The sequence below is a fragment of the Pristis pectinata genome, chromosome 1 (genome assembly GCF_009764475.1).
Source record: "Pristis pectinata isolate sPriPec2 chromosome 1, sPriPec2.1.pri, whole genome shotgun sequence".
Classification (NCBI taxonomy): domain Eukaryota; kingdom Metazoa; phylum Chordata; class Chondrichthyes; order Rhinopristiformes; family Pristidae; genus Pristis; species Pristis pectinata.
In genome coordinates this window covers 412682-429633 of record NC_067405.1, presented here as the reverse complement: position 1 = coordinate 429633, position 16952 = coordinate 412682, and the positions used below count along the sequence as shown (strand labels likewise).

Here is a 16952-nt window from a genome sequence, read left to right as displayed (position 1 = left end):
GTGGAATTAAAATGGCTGGCCACCAGGAGATCCCAGCTGGCATGGCGGATGGAGCGAAGGTGCTCAACAAAGCAGTCCCCCAATCTGCATTGGGTCTCACTGATGTAGAGGCCGCTGCTCTGGGAGCACTGGATGCAATTAGCATGGAAGTGCCTGTTTCTGTGCTGTGTGACTCTATGAGACTGGACCTTTGAAATAAAACCCTGGGAATACCGAGGCAGGCAGCATCTATAACCCTTCAGATGAAGTGTTATCAACTTTAAATGTAAGCTGTTTTTTTTTCCTCTTTTGATATGGTGCTTGACATGATGAGTTAATCCATAATTTTTAATTCAAGATTTCCTCCATTAGCAGATTTTTGACAATGATAACTTTTAAACAGAAAGCAGGTAAATATCTGAACGTCTGATAAAAAGGAGATGGCACTTCAAAACAGCCAATTTGTTGACTAGATCACTGAAACCTTTTAAATGTCATAACAACCAGAAGAGGAAGAGCTGTTCCCGCATCTGGAGCCTGCCTAACTGCCTGGTCATGGGGGATTTCAATATGCAGGTAGACTGGGAAAATCAGGTTGGCACTGGATCCCAAGAGAAGGAATTTGTGGAATGCCAACAAAATGGCTTTTTAGAACAGCTTGTGGTCGAGCCCACTAGGGAAAAGGCAATTCTGGATTTGGTGTTGTGCAATGAACCAGATTTGATTAAGGAGCTTAAGTTAAAGGAACACTTAGGAGGCAGCTATCATAATATGATAGAATTCACCCTCCAGTTTGAGAGGGAGAAGCTAAAATCGGATGCATCGGTATTACAGTTGAGTAAAGGTAACTACAGAGGCACGAGAGAGGAGCTGGCCAGAGTTGATTAGAAGGGACGACAGTACAGCAGCAATGGCATGAGTTTCTGAGAGTAATTCAGAAGACGTAGGATCATTTCATCCCGAAGAAACAGCAGATTTCTAAAGGCAGGATGAGGAAACTGTGGCTGACAATGGAAGTCAAAAACAGCATAAAACCAAAACAGAGGGCATACAATATTGCAAAAATTAGCGGGAAGCTAGAGGATTGGGAAGCTTTTAAGAACCAACAGAAGGCAACTAAAAAAAAGCAATGAAAGGGAAAAAAGATGAAATATGAAGGTAGGCTAGTCAATAAGATAAAAGAGGATACCAGAAGTTTTTTCAGATATACAAGGAGAAAAAGAGAGGCAAGAGTGGAAATCGGACCACTGGAAAATAACACTGGAGAAGTAGTAATGGGGAACAAAGAAATAGCAGACAAACTGAATAAGTATTTTGTGTCAGTCTTCACTGTGGAAGACACCAGCAACATGCCAGAAATTCAAGAGAGTCAGGGGGCAGAAGTGAGTGTAGTCACTATTACTAAGGAGAAGGTGCATGGGAAGCTGGAAGATCTGAAGGTGGACAAGTCACCTGGACTGGATGGACTACACCCCAGGGTTCTGAAAGAGGTAGCTGAAGAGATCGTGGAAGCATTAGTAGTGAGCTTTCAAGAATCACCAGAGTCAGGAATGGTTCCGGAGGACTGGAAAATCACAAATGTCACTCCACTCTTTAAGAAGGGAGAGAGGCAAAAGACAGGAAATTATAGGCCAGTTAGCCTGATTTCATTAGTTGGTAAAGATGTTAAGAGTCCATTATTAAGGATGAGGTTTCGGGGTACCTGGAACCACATAATAAAATAGGCCAAAGTCAGCATGGTTTCCTTAAGGGAAGATCTTGCCTGACAAAGAGGGTGTTGTGGATAGTTTGGAGGGCTGTCAGAGGTTACAGAGGGACAGAGATAGGATGCAAAGTTGGGCTGAGAAGTGGCAGATGCAGTTCAACCCAGATAAGTGTGAAGTGATTCATTTTGGTAGGTCAAATATGTTGGCGGAATATAGTATTAATGGTAGGACTTTTGGCAGTGTGGAGGATCAGAGGGATCTTGAGGTCCGAGTCCATAGGACACTCAAAGTGGCGGCGCAGGTTGACTCTGTGGTTAAGAAGGCATATGGTGTATTGTCCTTCATCAATCGGGGAATTGAATTTAGGTGCCGAGAGGTATTGTTGCAGCTATATAGGTCCCTGGTCAGACCCCACTTGGAGTATTGTGCTCAGTTCTGGTCGCCTCACTACAGGAAAGATGTGGAAGCCATAGAGAGGGTGCAGAGGAGATTTACAAGGATGCTGCCTGGAATATGGAGCATGCCTTATGAAAGCAGGTTGAGGGAACTCGGCCTTTTCTCCTTGGAGAGATGATGAGGGGGGACCTGATAGAGGTGTATCAGATGATGAGGGGTATTGATAGGGTAGATAGTCAGAGGCCTTTTCTCCAGGGCTGAATTGGTGGCCACAAGAGGACATAGGTTTAAGGTGCTGGGGAGTAGATATAGAGGAGATGTCGGGGGGTAAGTTTTTTTACTCAGAGAGTGGTGAGTGCGTGGAATGGGCTGCCGGAAACGGTGGTGGAGGCAAATACGATAGGGTCTTTCAAGAGACTGTTAGATAGATACATGGAGCTGAATAAAATAGAGGGCTATGGGTAAGCCTAGTAACTTCTAGGGTAGGGACATGCTCGGCACAGCTTTGTGGGCCGAAGGGCCTGAATTGTGCTGTAATTTTTCTACGTTCTATGTTCTAAATCTGCTGGAATTCTTTGAGGAAGTAACAAGCAGGATAGACAAAGGAGAGTCAGTGGATGTTGTTTACTTGGATTTTCAGAAGGCCTTTGAGAAGGCTCTGCACATGAGGCTGCCAAACAAGACAGGAGCCCATGGTATCACAGGAAAAATACTAGCAGGGATAGAAGATTGGCTGAAATGGCAGAAGGCAATGAGTGGAAATAAAGGGGGCCTTTTCTGGTTAGCTGCCAGTGACTAGTGGTGTTCCGCAGGGGTCGGTGTTGGGTCTGTTAATTTTCACATTATATGTTAACGATCTGGATGACAGAATTGATGGCTTTGTGGCCAAGTTTGCGGATGATACAAAGATAGGTGGAGGGGCAGGTAGTGTTGAGGAAGCAGAGAGTCTGCAGAAGGACTTGGACAGGTTGGGAGAATGGGCAAAGAAGTGGCAGATGGAACACAGCATAGGACAGTGTACGGTCATGCACTTTGGGAGAAGGACAAAAGGTGTAGACTATTTTCTAAACGGGGAGAAAAATCAGAGGTGCAAAGGGACTTGGGAGTCCTAGTGCAGGATTCCCTAAAGGTTAACTTGCAGGTTGAGTCGGTATTAAGGAAGCACAATGTTATCATTAATGTCGAGAGGACTAGAATACAAAAGCAAGGATGTAATGCTGAGCTTTCTTAAGGTGATGGTCAGACCACATCTGGAGTATTGAGAGCAGTTTTGGGCACCATGTCTAAGGTAGGATATGCTGGCATTGGAGAGGGTCTGGAGAAGGTTTACAAGAATGATCCCAGGGACGAAAGGGTTAATGTATGAGGAGCATTTGATGGCTCCGGGCCTGTAGGTGGGGATCTCATTGAAACCGCCCGAATATTGAAAGGCCTGAATAAAGTGGACGTGGAGAGGATGTTTCCAGTAGTGGGAGAATCTAAGACCAGAGGCCACAGCTTCAGAAATAAAAGGATATCCCTTTAAAACAGACACGAGGAGGAATTTCTTTAGCCAGAGGGTGGTGAAATTGTGGAATTCATTGCCACAGACGGCTGTGGAGGCCAAGTCATTGATCTTATTTAAAGCAGGAGGTTGATAGGTTCTTGATTAGCAAGGGCATCAAAAGTTACAGGGAGAAGGCAGGAGAATGGGGTTGAGAGGGAGAAATAAATCAGCCATGATCAAATGGCAGAGCAGACTCAATGGGCCGAATGGCCTAATTCTGCTCCTATGTCTTATGGTCTAACTCCCAAAATTCTCCAAGCCTCAAAATATCCTCTAGAACCTTCCTAATATTTCCTGAACCTTCAACATCCAGATAACTCCAGACCTATGAGCCTTACATCAGTGGTAGGCAAATTATTGGAGAAAATCCTAAGGGGTAGGATTTGACATAGATTTGGAAAGGCAGGGACAGATAAGGATAGTCAGCATGGCTTTGTGTGGGTCAAATTCTGTCTCAATAATTTCATTGAGGTTTTTGATGAGATAATTAAGAAGATTGATGAAGGCAGAGCGGTAGATGTTGCTTACATGGACTTTAGTAAGGCATGGTAGGCTGGTCCATGGAAATTACATGGAATCCAAGGTGAGCCAGTTATTTGGACGCAAAATTGGATTGCCGATAGGAGAGCAAGGGTAGTGGTGGAAGACTGTTTTTCTGATTAGAATACCGTAACTAGTGGTATACCACAGGGATCTGTGCTGGGACGTTAATTGTTTGTGATACTTGAATGTGAATGTAGAAGATATGATTAGCAAGTTTGATCAGTATGATTAGAAAGGTTAGTGGTATGTGGATAGCAAGGAATGTTGTCTAAGGCTACGACATGTTATAGATCAGATAGAAAGATAGGTGGAATGTTGGCAGATGGAATTTAATTCTGACGTGCAAGCTGATGAATTTTGGGAAGTCAAATAGGGGTAGGATACATATACAGTAAATGGTGGAGTGCAAAGAAATGTTGATAAAAGAGGGACCTTGGGGATCAAATCCATAGTTCCACAAAGGTGGCAACACAAGTAGATAGAGTAGTAAAGAAGGCATACGACATGCTTGCCTTCATAGATTGGGACATTGAATCTAAAAGTTGGAAGTTTATATTGCAACTTTATAAAACACAGGTTAGGCCACACTTGGACTACTGTGTGCAGTTCCAGTTGCCACATCCCTGGAGTGCAGGAAAATAAGGGGAGATCTTATACAAAATTATGATGGGTATAGATAAGGTGAATGCATATGGGCTTTTTCCCCCAAGGTTGGGTGAGACTAGAACTAGAAGCAATAGGTTTAGGGTGAAAGGTGAAATATTTAAGGGGAATCTGAGGGGATCTTCTTCAATCAGAGGGTAGTGCGACGTGTGGAACGAGCTGCCAACAGAAGTGGTAGATGAGGGTTCAATTGTAACATATGAGAGGTTTAGGATAGGAGCATGGATGGGAGGGGTTTGGAGGCATATGGTCTGGGGGCAGGTAGATGGGACTAGGCAGGAGATCAGGTTGGCATGGACTAGATGGGTTGAAGGCCTGTTTCTCTGCTGTAGTACTTTATGACTCTACAGCAAGGATGCACTGGAGAGAGTGCAGAGAAGATTCACCAGGATGTTGACTGGATTGGAAGGCTAGTTATGGGAAGAGATTGAGTAGTTTGTTTTCCCTTAACAAAGGAGGCTAAGGGGTAATTTGACAGAGGCATCTAAAGTTGTAAGAGGCACAGAGAGAATTGTTGATCAGAATTGTCTCCCGTGGTATGGGTAGCAAAAACAAGAGCTGCATGTTTGGTAATAAAGGGATTGGAGGGCTTTTTTTTTATAAAACACAGATTGGTGATACCTAGAACTTCATGCCAAAAGAGGTGGTGGAATCAGATATAATCATTACGTTTAAGAGACATTTAGACAGGCACTTGAATAGGCAAGGCATAAGAGGATTTGAACCTAATGCAGGTAAATGGGATTAGTGTAGATGAGCGAAAAGATTGGCATGGACACAGTGAGCCGAAGGTGCCATTTCCGTGCCGTATAACTCTATGACTATCTGCCAAAACCACCCAATGCCACCTCCCTGATATAAAACCTCCATCCAACATCCCTCCCAAACCCACTGGTTTAACAGAATGAGGGGTGATTTTATTGAAATATAGAAGATATTTAGGAATCCTGACAGGGTAAATATTGAGAGCTTTCCATTTATGGAAGAATTTTTTTTTAAACGGAGGTCACATAGCTGCAAAATCAAACAGGACTGAATTTTGGAGGGCTAGATGATTAGGAGTAACTGGTGTTACATACAATAACTAATCCGAATCTGAAGCTTGACCCACTGAATTCCTCCAGCTGTTTGTTTTTTTTTCACTTCAGATTCAGGCATCTGTAGTCTTGTCTTGATGTCCCTCTGCATAGGCAAACACTTTCTCAGAAATTACACACAATAAGGGGTGAGCAAGAGCAGGCACACAAGGAAGCTGATGAAGGAAATCTTTGGAGAACAAACACAATGTTTAAAGAAGAAATAGCATTGGCAATAAACAATGGCATTGATATGGAACCCAGTACTTTCTGTCAAGTAACAAGCCTAACCAGAAATAGCCCCACCCTGGAACAATGGCTCAATCGTATCACTGTCAGAGTCAGTAATGTGCTGAATGGTCTCCATCCACACTATGAAATTCCAATAAATCTCAATACTCACTCAATTTGTTATAATCATCCATGTTGAAGTTCCACATCTTGGTGGCTACATCTGAAATCAAAGAATTAAAATGAAGCCAAATCCTGATGTTGACATTATCAACACAAAACTGCCAGGTGAAGACGAACAGTCCCTGCACCCCAGAAGCCCCAGGAAGTAATAACGGAATTGGAAGGCAAAACCAAAAATGCTGGAAATCAAATCAATGAATAATGATTAACTACCATTCCCCATGGAGCCCTGGAAATGGTTACATCACAATCACCAATCAATCACAAGATGACACACTTTATCTTTCCCATATTTTGGGACTTTTAATCGTAGAACCATAGAACACTACAGCACAGAAAACAGGCCATTCAGCCCTTCTAGTCTATGCCAAAACTTTATTCCACTAGTCCCATTGACCTGCATCCAGTCCATAACCCTCCAGACCTCTCCCATCCATGTATCTATCCAATTTATTCTTAAAACTTGAGAGTGAGCCCACACTTACCATGTCAGATAGCAGCTTGTTCCACACTCCCACCACTCTCTGAGTGAAGAAAGTTCCCCCCTTATGTTCCCGCCTAAACCTTTCCTCTTTCACTCTAAAGCCATGTCCTCTCGTACTTATCTCACCTAATCTAGGTGGAAAGAGCCTACTCGCATTAACTCTGCCTATACCCTCATAATTTTGTAAACCTCTATCAAATCCCCCCTCATTCTTCTATAGTCCAGGGAAATAAAGTCCTAACCTGTTCAATCTTTCCCTGTAACTCAACTCCTGAAGACACAGCAACATTCTACTAAATCTTCTCTGCACTCTTTCAATCTTACTGATATCCTTCCTATAGTTAGGTGACCAGAACTGCACACAATACTCTAAATCTGGCCTCACCAATAACTTATACAACCTCACCATAACATCCCAACTCCTATACTCAATACTTTGATTTATGAAAGCCAGGATGCCAAAAGTTTTCTTTAAACCCTGTCTACCTGTGATGTCACTTTCAGGGAATTATGTACCTGAACTCCCAGATCCCTTTGTTCCTCCACACTCCTCAGTGCCCTACCATTTAATGTGTATGTCCTACCTTGATTTGTCCTACCTTGATTTGTCCTTCCAAAATGCAATACCTCACACTTGTAGAACCATAGAACAATACAGCACAACACAGGCCCTTCGGCCCACCATGTTGTGCCGACCTTCAAACCACACCTAAGTCTATCTAACTCTTTCCTCCCACATATCCCTCTATCTTAAATTCCTCCATATGCTTATCTAACAATCTCTTGAACTCGACCAACGTATCAGCCTCCACCACCACCCCAGACACCAACCACTCTCTGGGTGAAAAACCTCCTCTGACGTCTCCCTTGAACTTCCCCTCCATTACCTTAGAGCCATGCCCTCTTTTATTGAGCAGTGGTGCCCTGGGAAAGAGGCACTGGCTGTCCACTCTATCTATTCCTCTTAATATTTTGCATACCTCTACCATGTCTCCCTTCATCCTCCTTCTCTCCAATGAGTAAATCCCTAGCTCCTTTAGTCTCTCCTCATAATCCATACTCTCTAATCCAGGCAGCACCCTGGTAAATCTCCTCTGCACCCTCTCCAACGCCTCCACATCCTTCCTATAATGAGGCGACCAGAACTGGACACAGTACTCTAAGTGTGGTCTAACCATTATTACTTTGCGGCTCTTAAACTCGATCCCCGACTTATGAAAGCTAACATCCATAAGCTTTCTTAACTACCCTATCCACCTGCATGGCAACTTAAGTGATCTGTGGATATGAACCCCCAGATCCCTCTGCTCCTCTACACTGCCCAGAATCCTGCCACTTAGCTTGTTTATGCGTATTTCAATACAGGAAGTCCTGTAATACAGCAAGCTTGTATTCCACCTTGGAGTTTGTCCTTCCGAATGTGTACTACCTCACACTTCTCTGGATTGAACTCCATCTGCCACTTGTCAGCCCAAGCTCTGCATCCTATCAATATCCCTCCCGTAAGCTTCGACAGCCCTCCACGCTATCCACAACACCACTGATCTTTGTGCCATCTGCAAACTTGCTAACCCACCCTTCCACCCTGCTCATCTATTAATAAATATCACAAAAAGTAGAGGTCCCAGAACCAATCCTTGTGGGACACCACTGGTCACAGCCCTCCAATCTGAATGCATTCCCTCCACCACAACCCTCTGCTTTCTACAGGCAAGCCAATTCTGAATCCACACAGCCAAGCCTCCCTGGACCCCTCGGCCTCTGACCTTCTGAAGAAGCCTACCATGAGGAACCTTGTCAAACACCTCACTAAAATCCATGTAGACCACATCTACTGCACTACCCTCATCAATCTTCCTGGTCACCTCCTCAAAGAACCCTATCAGGCTAGTGAGGCAAGATCTTCCCTTCACAAATCCATGCTGGCTGTCCCCTAATCAGTCCATGATTCTCTAAATTGCTCATAGATCCTATCTCTTAGAATCCTTTCTAGCAGCTTACCCACCACAGACATAAGGCTCACCCGATCTATAATTCCTTGGACTATCCCTATTTTGGAATAAGGGGACAACATTTGCCACCCTCCAATCCTCTGGTACCATCCCCGTGGAGAATGAGGACTCAAAGATCCTAGCCAACGGTTTCAGCAATCTCCTCCCTCAGCTCACGAGCAGCCTGGGGAATATTCTGTCAGGCCCCAGGGACTCATCTGTCTAATATTTTCTAACAAGCTCCAACACATCCTCTCTCTTGATATCTACGTACTCTAGAACATTACCCTTACCAACACTGTCCTCAGCATCATCAAGACCCTCTCCCTTGGTGAATACTGAAGAGTCTGCATTAAATTCCATCTGCCATTTTCTAGCCCATTTTTCCAAGTTGGTTCAGATCCCTCTGCTATCTTTGAAATCCTTCCTTGCTGTCCACTACGCCTCCAATCTTAGTATCATCAGCAAACTTGCTGATCCAATTTACCACATTATCATCTAGATCATTGATATAGACAACAAACAACAAAGGCCCCAGCACAGATCCCTGAGGCACACCACTAGTCACAGGCCTCCAGTCTGAGAAACAATCATCCATACCACTGTCCTTCTCCCACACACGCCAATTTCGAATCCAGTTTACAACCTCTCCATGGATACCTAGTGCCTGAACCTTCTGAACTAGCCTCCCATGGACTTTAGTAAGGCCATGTCAAAGGCCCTTACTAAAGTCCATGTAGACAACGTGGATCACAAAGACAATCCAACCAATATACCAGCCTGCTTCCACAGTTTTAAGTTATTGTGATCCCACCACTTGGACTAATACTTTCTTCTAGCTTCATAGCACCATAATAAAATCCTCTCAAATCTATCCTGTCAAGCCCCTTCAGAACCTTATTTAGAATCATAGAAATGTATAGCACAGAAACAGACCCTTACATCCCATCTCATCAATAACTGCAATGCCTATCTTACGATAATTCCTTTATGCCTCTATTCCTTTGCTATCACGAAGTACCTGTCAAATGCCTTTTAAACATTGCAATTGTACATACTTCCACCGTGTCCTCTGACAGTTCATTCCAGATACTCACCACCTTCTATGTGAAAAACCTATACCTCATATCTCTTGAAATTTCTCCCTCTCACTTTAAACCTGTGCAGTATAGTTCTAGACTCCACTGCTCTGTGAAAAAGATTCGATCTTTCCTATCTGTGCCCCTCATAATTTTATAAAGGTCACCCCTCAGCCTCCTATGTTCCAGTGAGAATAAACCAGCCTATCCAATCTTGTCTTACACTACAGCCCTCAATTCCAGGCAACATCCTGGTGAACCTTTTCTGCACTCTCTATTGCTTACATGTCCTTTCTGTGGTATGATGACCAAATTTGTATACAATACTCCAAATTTGACCTAACCAATGCTTTGTACAAACTACAACATGATGTCCTAACTCTTAATTCTACTTCCAAAAATGATTTTCAAATAAATTGCTAGAAATGCTAGAAATCCAAAAATACAGAAGATACTAGAAATAGGTTTCAACATATTGTTATATTTCAATTAACGTTAGATAACACTAAAATAAAGTGGTGGTGTTGACAGCAAGGATGCTTGTCACGATTTACAGCGATCTTGATCAGCTGGGTAAGTTGGCCAAAAAATGGCAAATGCAGCTTAATTTCCAATGTGCAAGGTGCCTGTGGCATTTTAGGAAGACAAATCAGGGTAGGACTTTCACAATGAACGGTAGGTGGGGAGTGTTGTAGAACAGAGGGACCTAGGGGTACAAGTACACAGTTCCCTAAAAGTGGCATTGCGGGTAGACAGGGTGGGTGAAGAAGGCGTTTGGCACGCTCACCTTCATCAGTCAAGCGACTGAGTATCGCATGGTAGTGTAGCGGTTAGCATAACGCTATTACAGCACTAGCGACCCAAGTTCAATTTCCACCATTGTCTGTAAGGAGTTTGTACATTCTCCCTGTGTCTGCATGGGTTTCCTCCATGTGCTCTGGTTTCCTCCCACATTCCAAAGACCTACGTGTTAGGAAGATGTGGGCATGCTATGATGGTGCCAGAAGCATGGCAAACACTTGTGGGCTACCCCTAGAACACCCCACGCAAAAGATGTATTTCACTGTGTGGTTTCGATATACATAGGACTAATAAAGATATCTTATCAAGAGAGGTTTACGGGAACGTTGCCAGGACTCAAGGGACTGATTTATGAGAGAGGTTAAGCAGGGTTGGGACTATTTCTTTCATTGGAGTGCAGGAGAATGAAGGGTGATCTTATAGATGTGTATAAAATCATGAGGGGCATAGAAAGGGTGAATGGGTACAGTCATTTCCCCAGGGCTGAGGAATCAAGAACTCAAGGGCACAAGTTTAAGGTAAGAGAGGCAAGTACATTAACATTTAAAAGACACTTGAACAAGGTACTGGAAAGCTTTAGAGGGATATGGACCAAATGCCAGGCAAATGAGACTAGCTTGATGGGAATATTGGCTGGCATGGACCAGTTGGGCGGAGGGCCTGTCTCTGTGCTGTATGATTCCGTAATTCTGACTCTAAGACGCAAGCCTGATAGCATTGGGGCAGAAGCTGTCCTTGAGTCTGCAGTAATTCTGGAAAATTATGGAATCATCCTCATCTCCCGAGCCGACCTCCCACCTCCTCCGTTTACAGCCTCTCCTCAGCCCCGGGCCCACCCCACCGTTTACCCCCCACCCTCCTCAGCCCCGGGCCCACCCCCACCCTTTACACCCCCCCCTCCTCAGCCACGGGCCCACCCCCACCCTTTACCCCCCCCCCCCTCAGCCCCGAGCCCACCCCCGCGTTTACACCCTCGGCCCCAAGCCGACCCCCACCCCGTTCGTCTCCCCCTCCCCGATCCCCCTACCCCTCTCCGATCCCCCTCCCCCACCCCCCGTCCGATCCCCCTACCCCCACCCCCCCCCCCCCCCCTCCCCCTCCCCCCCTCTCCGATCCCCTACCCCACCCCCCCCCCCCCCCCCCTCTCCGATCCCCCCTCCCCCCCTCTGATCCCCTCCCCCCCCCACCCCCCCTCTCTGATCCCCTCCCCCCTCCCCCACCCCCCCCTCTCCGATTCCCTACCCACCTCTCTGATCCCCTCCCCCCTCCCCCACCCCACCCTCTCCGATTCCCCTACCCCCTCCCCACCCCACCCCCCGATCCCCCTACCCCTCCCCCCCTCCGATCCCTACCCCCTCCCCCCACCCCCATCCCCTACCCCCTCCCCCACCCCCCCTCTCCGATCCCCTACCCCCTCCCCCACCCCCCATCCCCTACCCCACCCCCCCATCTCCGATCCCCTACCCCCTCCCCCCACCCCCGATCCCCTACCCCCTCCCCCCACCCCCCCCATCCCCTACCCCCTCCCCCCCTCTCCGATCCCCTACCCCCTCCCCTCCCCTCCCCCCACCCCCTCCCCGATCCCCCACCCCCTCCCTCACCGTAATGCTTGCTCGGGATGCTCTGGAAGACGGCCAGGAGCGCGGGATCGAAGCCGACCTCCACTCGGAAGCGCCGCGGTCCGTGCCTAACGCACCCGCCGCTGTGGAGGCCTCGCCGGCTCCCGGTCGAGGCCCCGGCCGGTCGCTCCCACCCGCTGCCCAGGGCGGCGGCGTCTGTGTCGGCAGCAGCGCGATGCTGGAACTCGGGGCCGGCGGAGGCCTCCTGGGGAGCGGCGGCCGTGGCCAGGCCCTGCTGCCGCAGGAGGCCCAGCCTCTCGGCCCGGCGGGCCAGCGCCTTCTGCCGGTTCTCCTCAATCCGCCGCTTCTGCTGCTCGCTAAGGCCGGCCGCCATCGTCAGCTCGGTAGCAGCCCCCGGGTCAACCACTCGCCACACGGGGGCGGACAGTGCTCCCGCTACCAGCGCTGAGCACACAAACCAGCTCCCCGCTACGCAACGACCAGGCTTTCGGTCGCACAGGCCGCAGGGGGCGGGAGCCCAGTCGTGATCGACAGGCTGACAACCAATCACTGGTATCATTTAGCCCCACGTGATGCGGTAACCATGGAAAGGAGGCGATCCGAGAAAAGACCCGATGATGCTGGTGGAACTCGGCAGGTCGGGCAGCGTCGGTGGGGCGGGGCGGTCGGTGGGGGGATGGGAGGGGCGGGGCGGGCAGGTCGGTGGGGCGGGGCGGCAGGTCGGTGGGGGCGGGGCAGTCGGTGGGGGAGGGCGGGGCGGGCAGGTCGGTGGGGGCGGGGCGGGCAGGTCGCTGGGGGCGGGGCAGTCGGTGGGGGAGGGGCGGGGCGGGCAGGTCATTGGGGGCGGGGCAGTCGGTGGGGGGAGGGGCGGGGCGGGCAGGTCGGTGGGGGGAGGGGCGGGGCGGGCAGGTCATTGGGGGCGGGGCAGTCGGTGGGGGGAGGGGCGGGCGGGCAGGTCAGTGGGGGCGGGGCAGTCGGTGGGGGGGCGGGGCGGGCAGGTCGGTGGGGGGAGGGGCAGTCGGTGGGGGGAGGGGCGGGGCGGGCAGTCGGTGGGGGGAGGGCGGGGCGGGCAGGTCGGTGGGGGCGGGGCAGTTGGCGGGGGGAGGGGCGGGGCGGGCAGGTCGGTGGGGGAGGGGCAGTCGGTGGGGGGGCGGGGCGGGCAGGTCAGTGGGGGCGGGGCAGTCGGTGGGGGGAGGGGCGGGGCGGCAGGTCGGTGGGGGGGAAGTCGGTTGGGGGGAGGGGTGGGGCGGGCAGGTCGGTGGGGGCGGGGCAGTCGGTGGGGGAGGGGTGGTGGCGGGCAGGTCGGTGGGGGGGGGCAGTCGGTGGGGGGAGGGGTGGGGCGGGGCAGGTCGGTGGGGGGCAGTCGTTGGGGGGAGGGGTGGGGCGGGCAGGTCGGTGGGGGCGGGGGCAGTCGGTGGGGGGAGGGGTGGGGCGGGCAGGTCGGTGGGGGCGGGGCAGTCGGTGGGGGAGGGGTGGGGCGGGGAGGTCGGTATCCCTACTTTTGGAACAACAGGGGCACACAGACATGTCGGGAGGTACCTCCACTTTATCCTTATTCTTTTATTTTTATTCCTACGTTTTTCTTTATTCTCCTGATCTACCCTTCTCTCTCCCTTCTGTTTCTCTCAGCATCGTGGTCTCCGCACTGAGACTTCAGGACTTCCCAACTCTTCGGATTTCCCTTTTCATCACATACACTAATCCCCCTTCTGTGCGCATTATGTTCCCAACTATTCTGTTTAGATTTATTTGTTAGGTCTTCATCCATTTTTCTCCAAATAGACATTAATATTTTCCATTTTTCCCCCGTATTGCGCTCCCAAATCGCCCTTTCTGCTTTTGGGCACTTATCCACATCCCATGTTCCCCCCAATGGCCATATTTCATTTCCCAATTTTTTATTGAGGCATGCTGATAATTTGCGCAAGTTACTCTCATTCTTCGGATCGTCTTTACATAACTTAGATAGTGGGGTATTGGACCCAGACTTATCGACAGTTTGTCCTATTTTGTTTTCTTCCCGATCATATGGTACAAATCGCTGCGATTGCCTGTAAGATCGGTCTCTTTCCTTCACCCACTTCAGGTTCCTGACCTTTCCGTAGGGGATTCCCTTTTAAGAACCGGTCTAAGGCAGGGTGGTAGTACTGGGGAACCGATCTCAAAACTTAGAGCTCAAAACCTTGAAATTCACAAACTTAAAACCCAAACCTGGGGACTCGAAGCCCAAACCTGAAACTAACGAAACTGGGGACTCGAACCCCGAACCTGAAATTACCTTAATTGGGGACTTGAACCCTGAACATGAAATTACCTTAAGTGGGGACTCAAACCCCGAACATGAAATTAACTTAACTGGGGACTCGAACCCTTCTTACCTGTGGCACTCAGACAGGTTCGTGAGGAGCCCGTCAGAGGATATTCGACAAGCGAAGGGATCGATCAGGTGTCCGACTCCCTGAGAGGAATCAAGGTGAATCGTACCTTGTGGGCCCTTCTGTCTCAAGCAGTCGTTATCCCTGTTGATGGCTCACGCCGCTTCTGAAACCTCGTCTTGGACTCCTGGCTGTCTTGCCAAATTGTCGTCTCAGAATTAAGTTCTCACTTCAGTTCGCTGTAAAGTAACACAGTGCCATGAGGTTGATTCGATAAAACGCGTTTATTAGCAGTGCACCGCTAAGGAGAGGTCTCTTCAGCACTTGTTAAGAGTTGCTTCCCAAGGTCTCTCCATACAATGGAGCCGACAGAAATTTATACAGATATTGTCATGCACACTTAATGCATGCGGCGCCACTAGTTTCGGTCAAGCCACAGAGATCCCGAGACAGACGTCACATCTATTGTCCAGCATAATTGAGTTATAATCAAGAAATTCAAAGACAGATATCACCCTCATTGTTTAGGACGAGCTTCCCACTCGTTGTTTATTGCACCCAGTGCTCCTATTGTCTAGCATAACGGGACTGAAACCAAGGTTCCGGACAAAGTAATTAACACCTTATCCATTGAGTCAGCAGCTTGTGTGCTGTTGCTTGTGACAGGTATGGTGACAGTTTTTAACCCTTTACTTCCTCAGAGGCAAGATCCAGAAAGGCATGAAGAACATTTATAACATAGTGGTTCGGCAACAACAGGAACTTTTTGTCCAATTCTGCACACCGTACTTTAAGATGTGAAGGCTTTGCAGAAAAAAAAAACAGAATAATTCCAAGGATAAGGAATTTCTGTTATGAGGATAAATTGGACAAGCTGGGGTTGTTCTCCTTGGAACGTAGGATGTCACAAGAGGATCTGTTGGGTTATTTATGATCATGAAGAATATGGACATAGTTGATGGTGTTCCAGTTTGTGGAAAGGTCAAGAAACATAGAATGATAATTTGCAAAAGAAGAAAACATGGCAAGAGAAAAATCATTTTTACACAGCAAATGGTAGGGGCCTGGAATGCATGGCCAAGGGGAGTATTAGGGGTAGGTTAAGTGGAAATGTTCAAATGTTGGATAGGGTGGAAGGAGTGGGACCAGTTGGATTCCTCTTACTTAGGGCGGGTACTCATGGCTTCCTTCATGCTGCAACCATTCTGTGATTCTGTGAACCCACTGAACAGAGTCATAGAGCCATAAAGTAATACAGCATGGAAACAGGCCCTTTGGTTCATAAGACTTAAGATTATAAGACCGTAAAATATAGGAGCAGAATTAGGCCATTTGGCCCATTGTCCAATCTGCCAATCATGGTGGATTTTTTTAACCCCATTCTCCTGCCTTCTCCCTGTAACCCATAACCCCCTTACCAATCAAGAACCTATCAATCTCTGCCTTAAATACACCCAATGATTCGGCCTCCACAGCCCTCTGTGGCAACGAATTCCACAGATTCACCACACTGGCTGAAGAAATAAAGGGATGTCCCTTTATTCTGAGGCTGTGCCCATGGATCCTAGACTCTCCTACTGATGGAAACATCCTCTCCAAGTCCACTCTATCCAAGGCCTTTCAGTATCTGGTAGGGTTCAATGAGATCCCCCCTCATCCTTCTGAACTTCATCAAGTACATGCCCAAAGACATCATTCGCACCTCATATGTTAAGCCTTTCATTCCTGGTATCATTCTTGTGAACCTCCTTTGGAGCCTCACCAGGGCTTCCTTAGATAGGGGGCCCAAAATTGCTGACAACATTCCAAATGCAGTCTGACCAATGCCTCATAAAGCTTCAGCAGTACATCCTTGCTTTTATAGTCTAGTCCTCTGAAATGAATGCTGACATTGCATTTGCCTTCTTTACTACTGACTCATCCTGCAAGTTAACCTTGAGGGAATCCTGAACTAGGAGTCCCAAGGTGATAGTGTGGTTAAGAAGGTGTATAGTGTGCTAGCCTTTTTAAATTGGGGGATTAAGTTCAAGAGCCATGAGGTAATGTTGCAGCTCTATAAAACTCTGGTTAGACTACACTTAGAGTTCAGTTCTGGTCGCCTCACTGTAGGAAGGATGTGGAAGCTTTAGAAAGGGAAAGATGTACCAGGATGCTGCCTGGATTGGAGAGCATGTCTTATGAGGATAGGTTGAGCGAACTAAGGCTTTTCTCTTTGGAGCAAAGAAGGATGCGATGTGACCTGATAGAGGTGTACAAGATGATAAAAGGCATAGATCGAGTGGACAGTCAGAGACTTTTTCCCAAGGCGACAATGGCTAA

At 48.2% G+C, this 16952-nt stretch overlaps 1 protein-coding gene across 1 annotated transcript in view; it reads right to left on the bottom strand.

The window, feature by feature from the left end:
- Window positions 1-12886, bottom strand: part of smarcal1 (SWI/SNF related, matrix associated, actin dependent regulator of chromatin, subfamily a-like 1) — a 61556-nt gene extending 48670 nt beyond the window's left edge. The window contains exons 1-2 of the mRNA XM_052025861.1: window positions 12280-12886; window positions 6313-6363 (exon numbers count right to left, since the gene is read on the bottom strand). Of these exons, the coding sequence (XP_051881821.1) occupies window positions 6313-6363; window positions 12280-12817 (589 nt within the window). The 5' untranslated portion in view covers window positions 12818-12886. The remainder of the gene's footprint in view (window positions 1-6312; window positions 6364-12279) is intronic.
- Between the last annotated feature and the right edge of the window lie 4066 nt (window positions 12887-16952).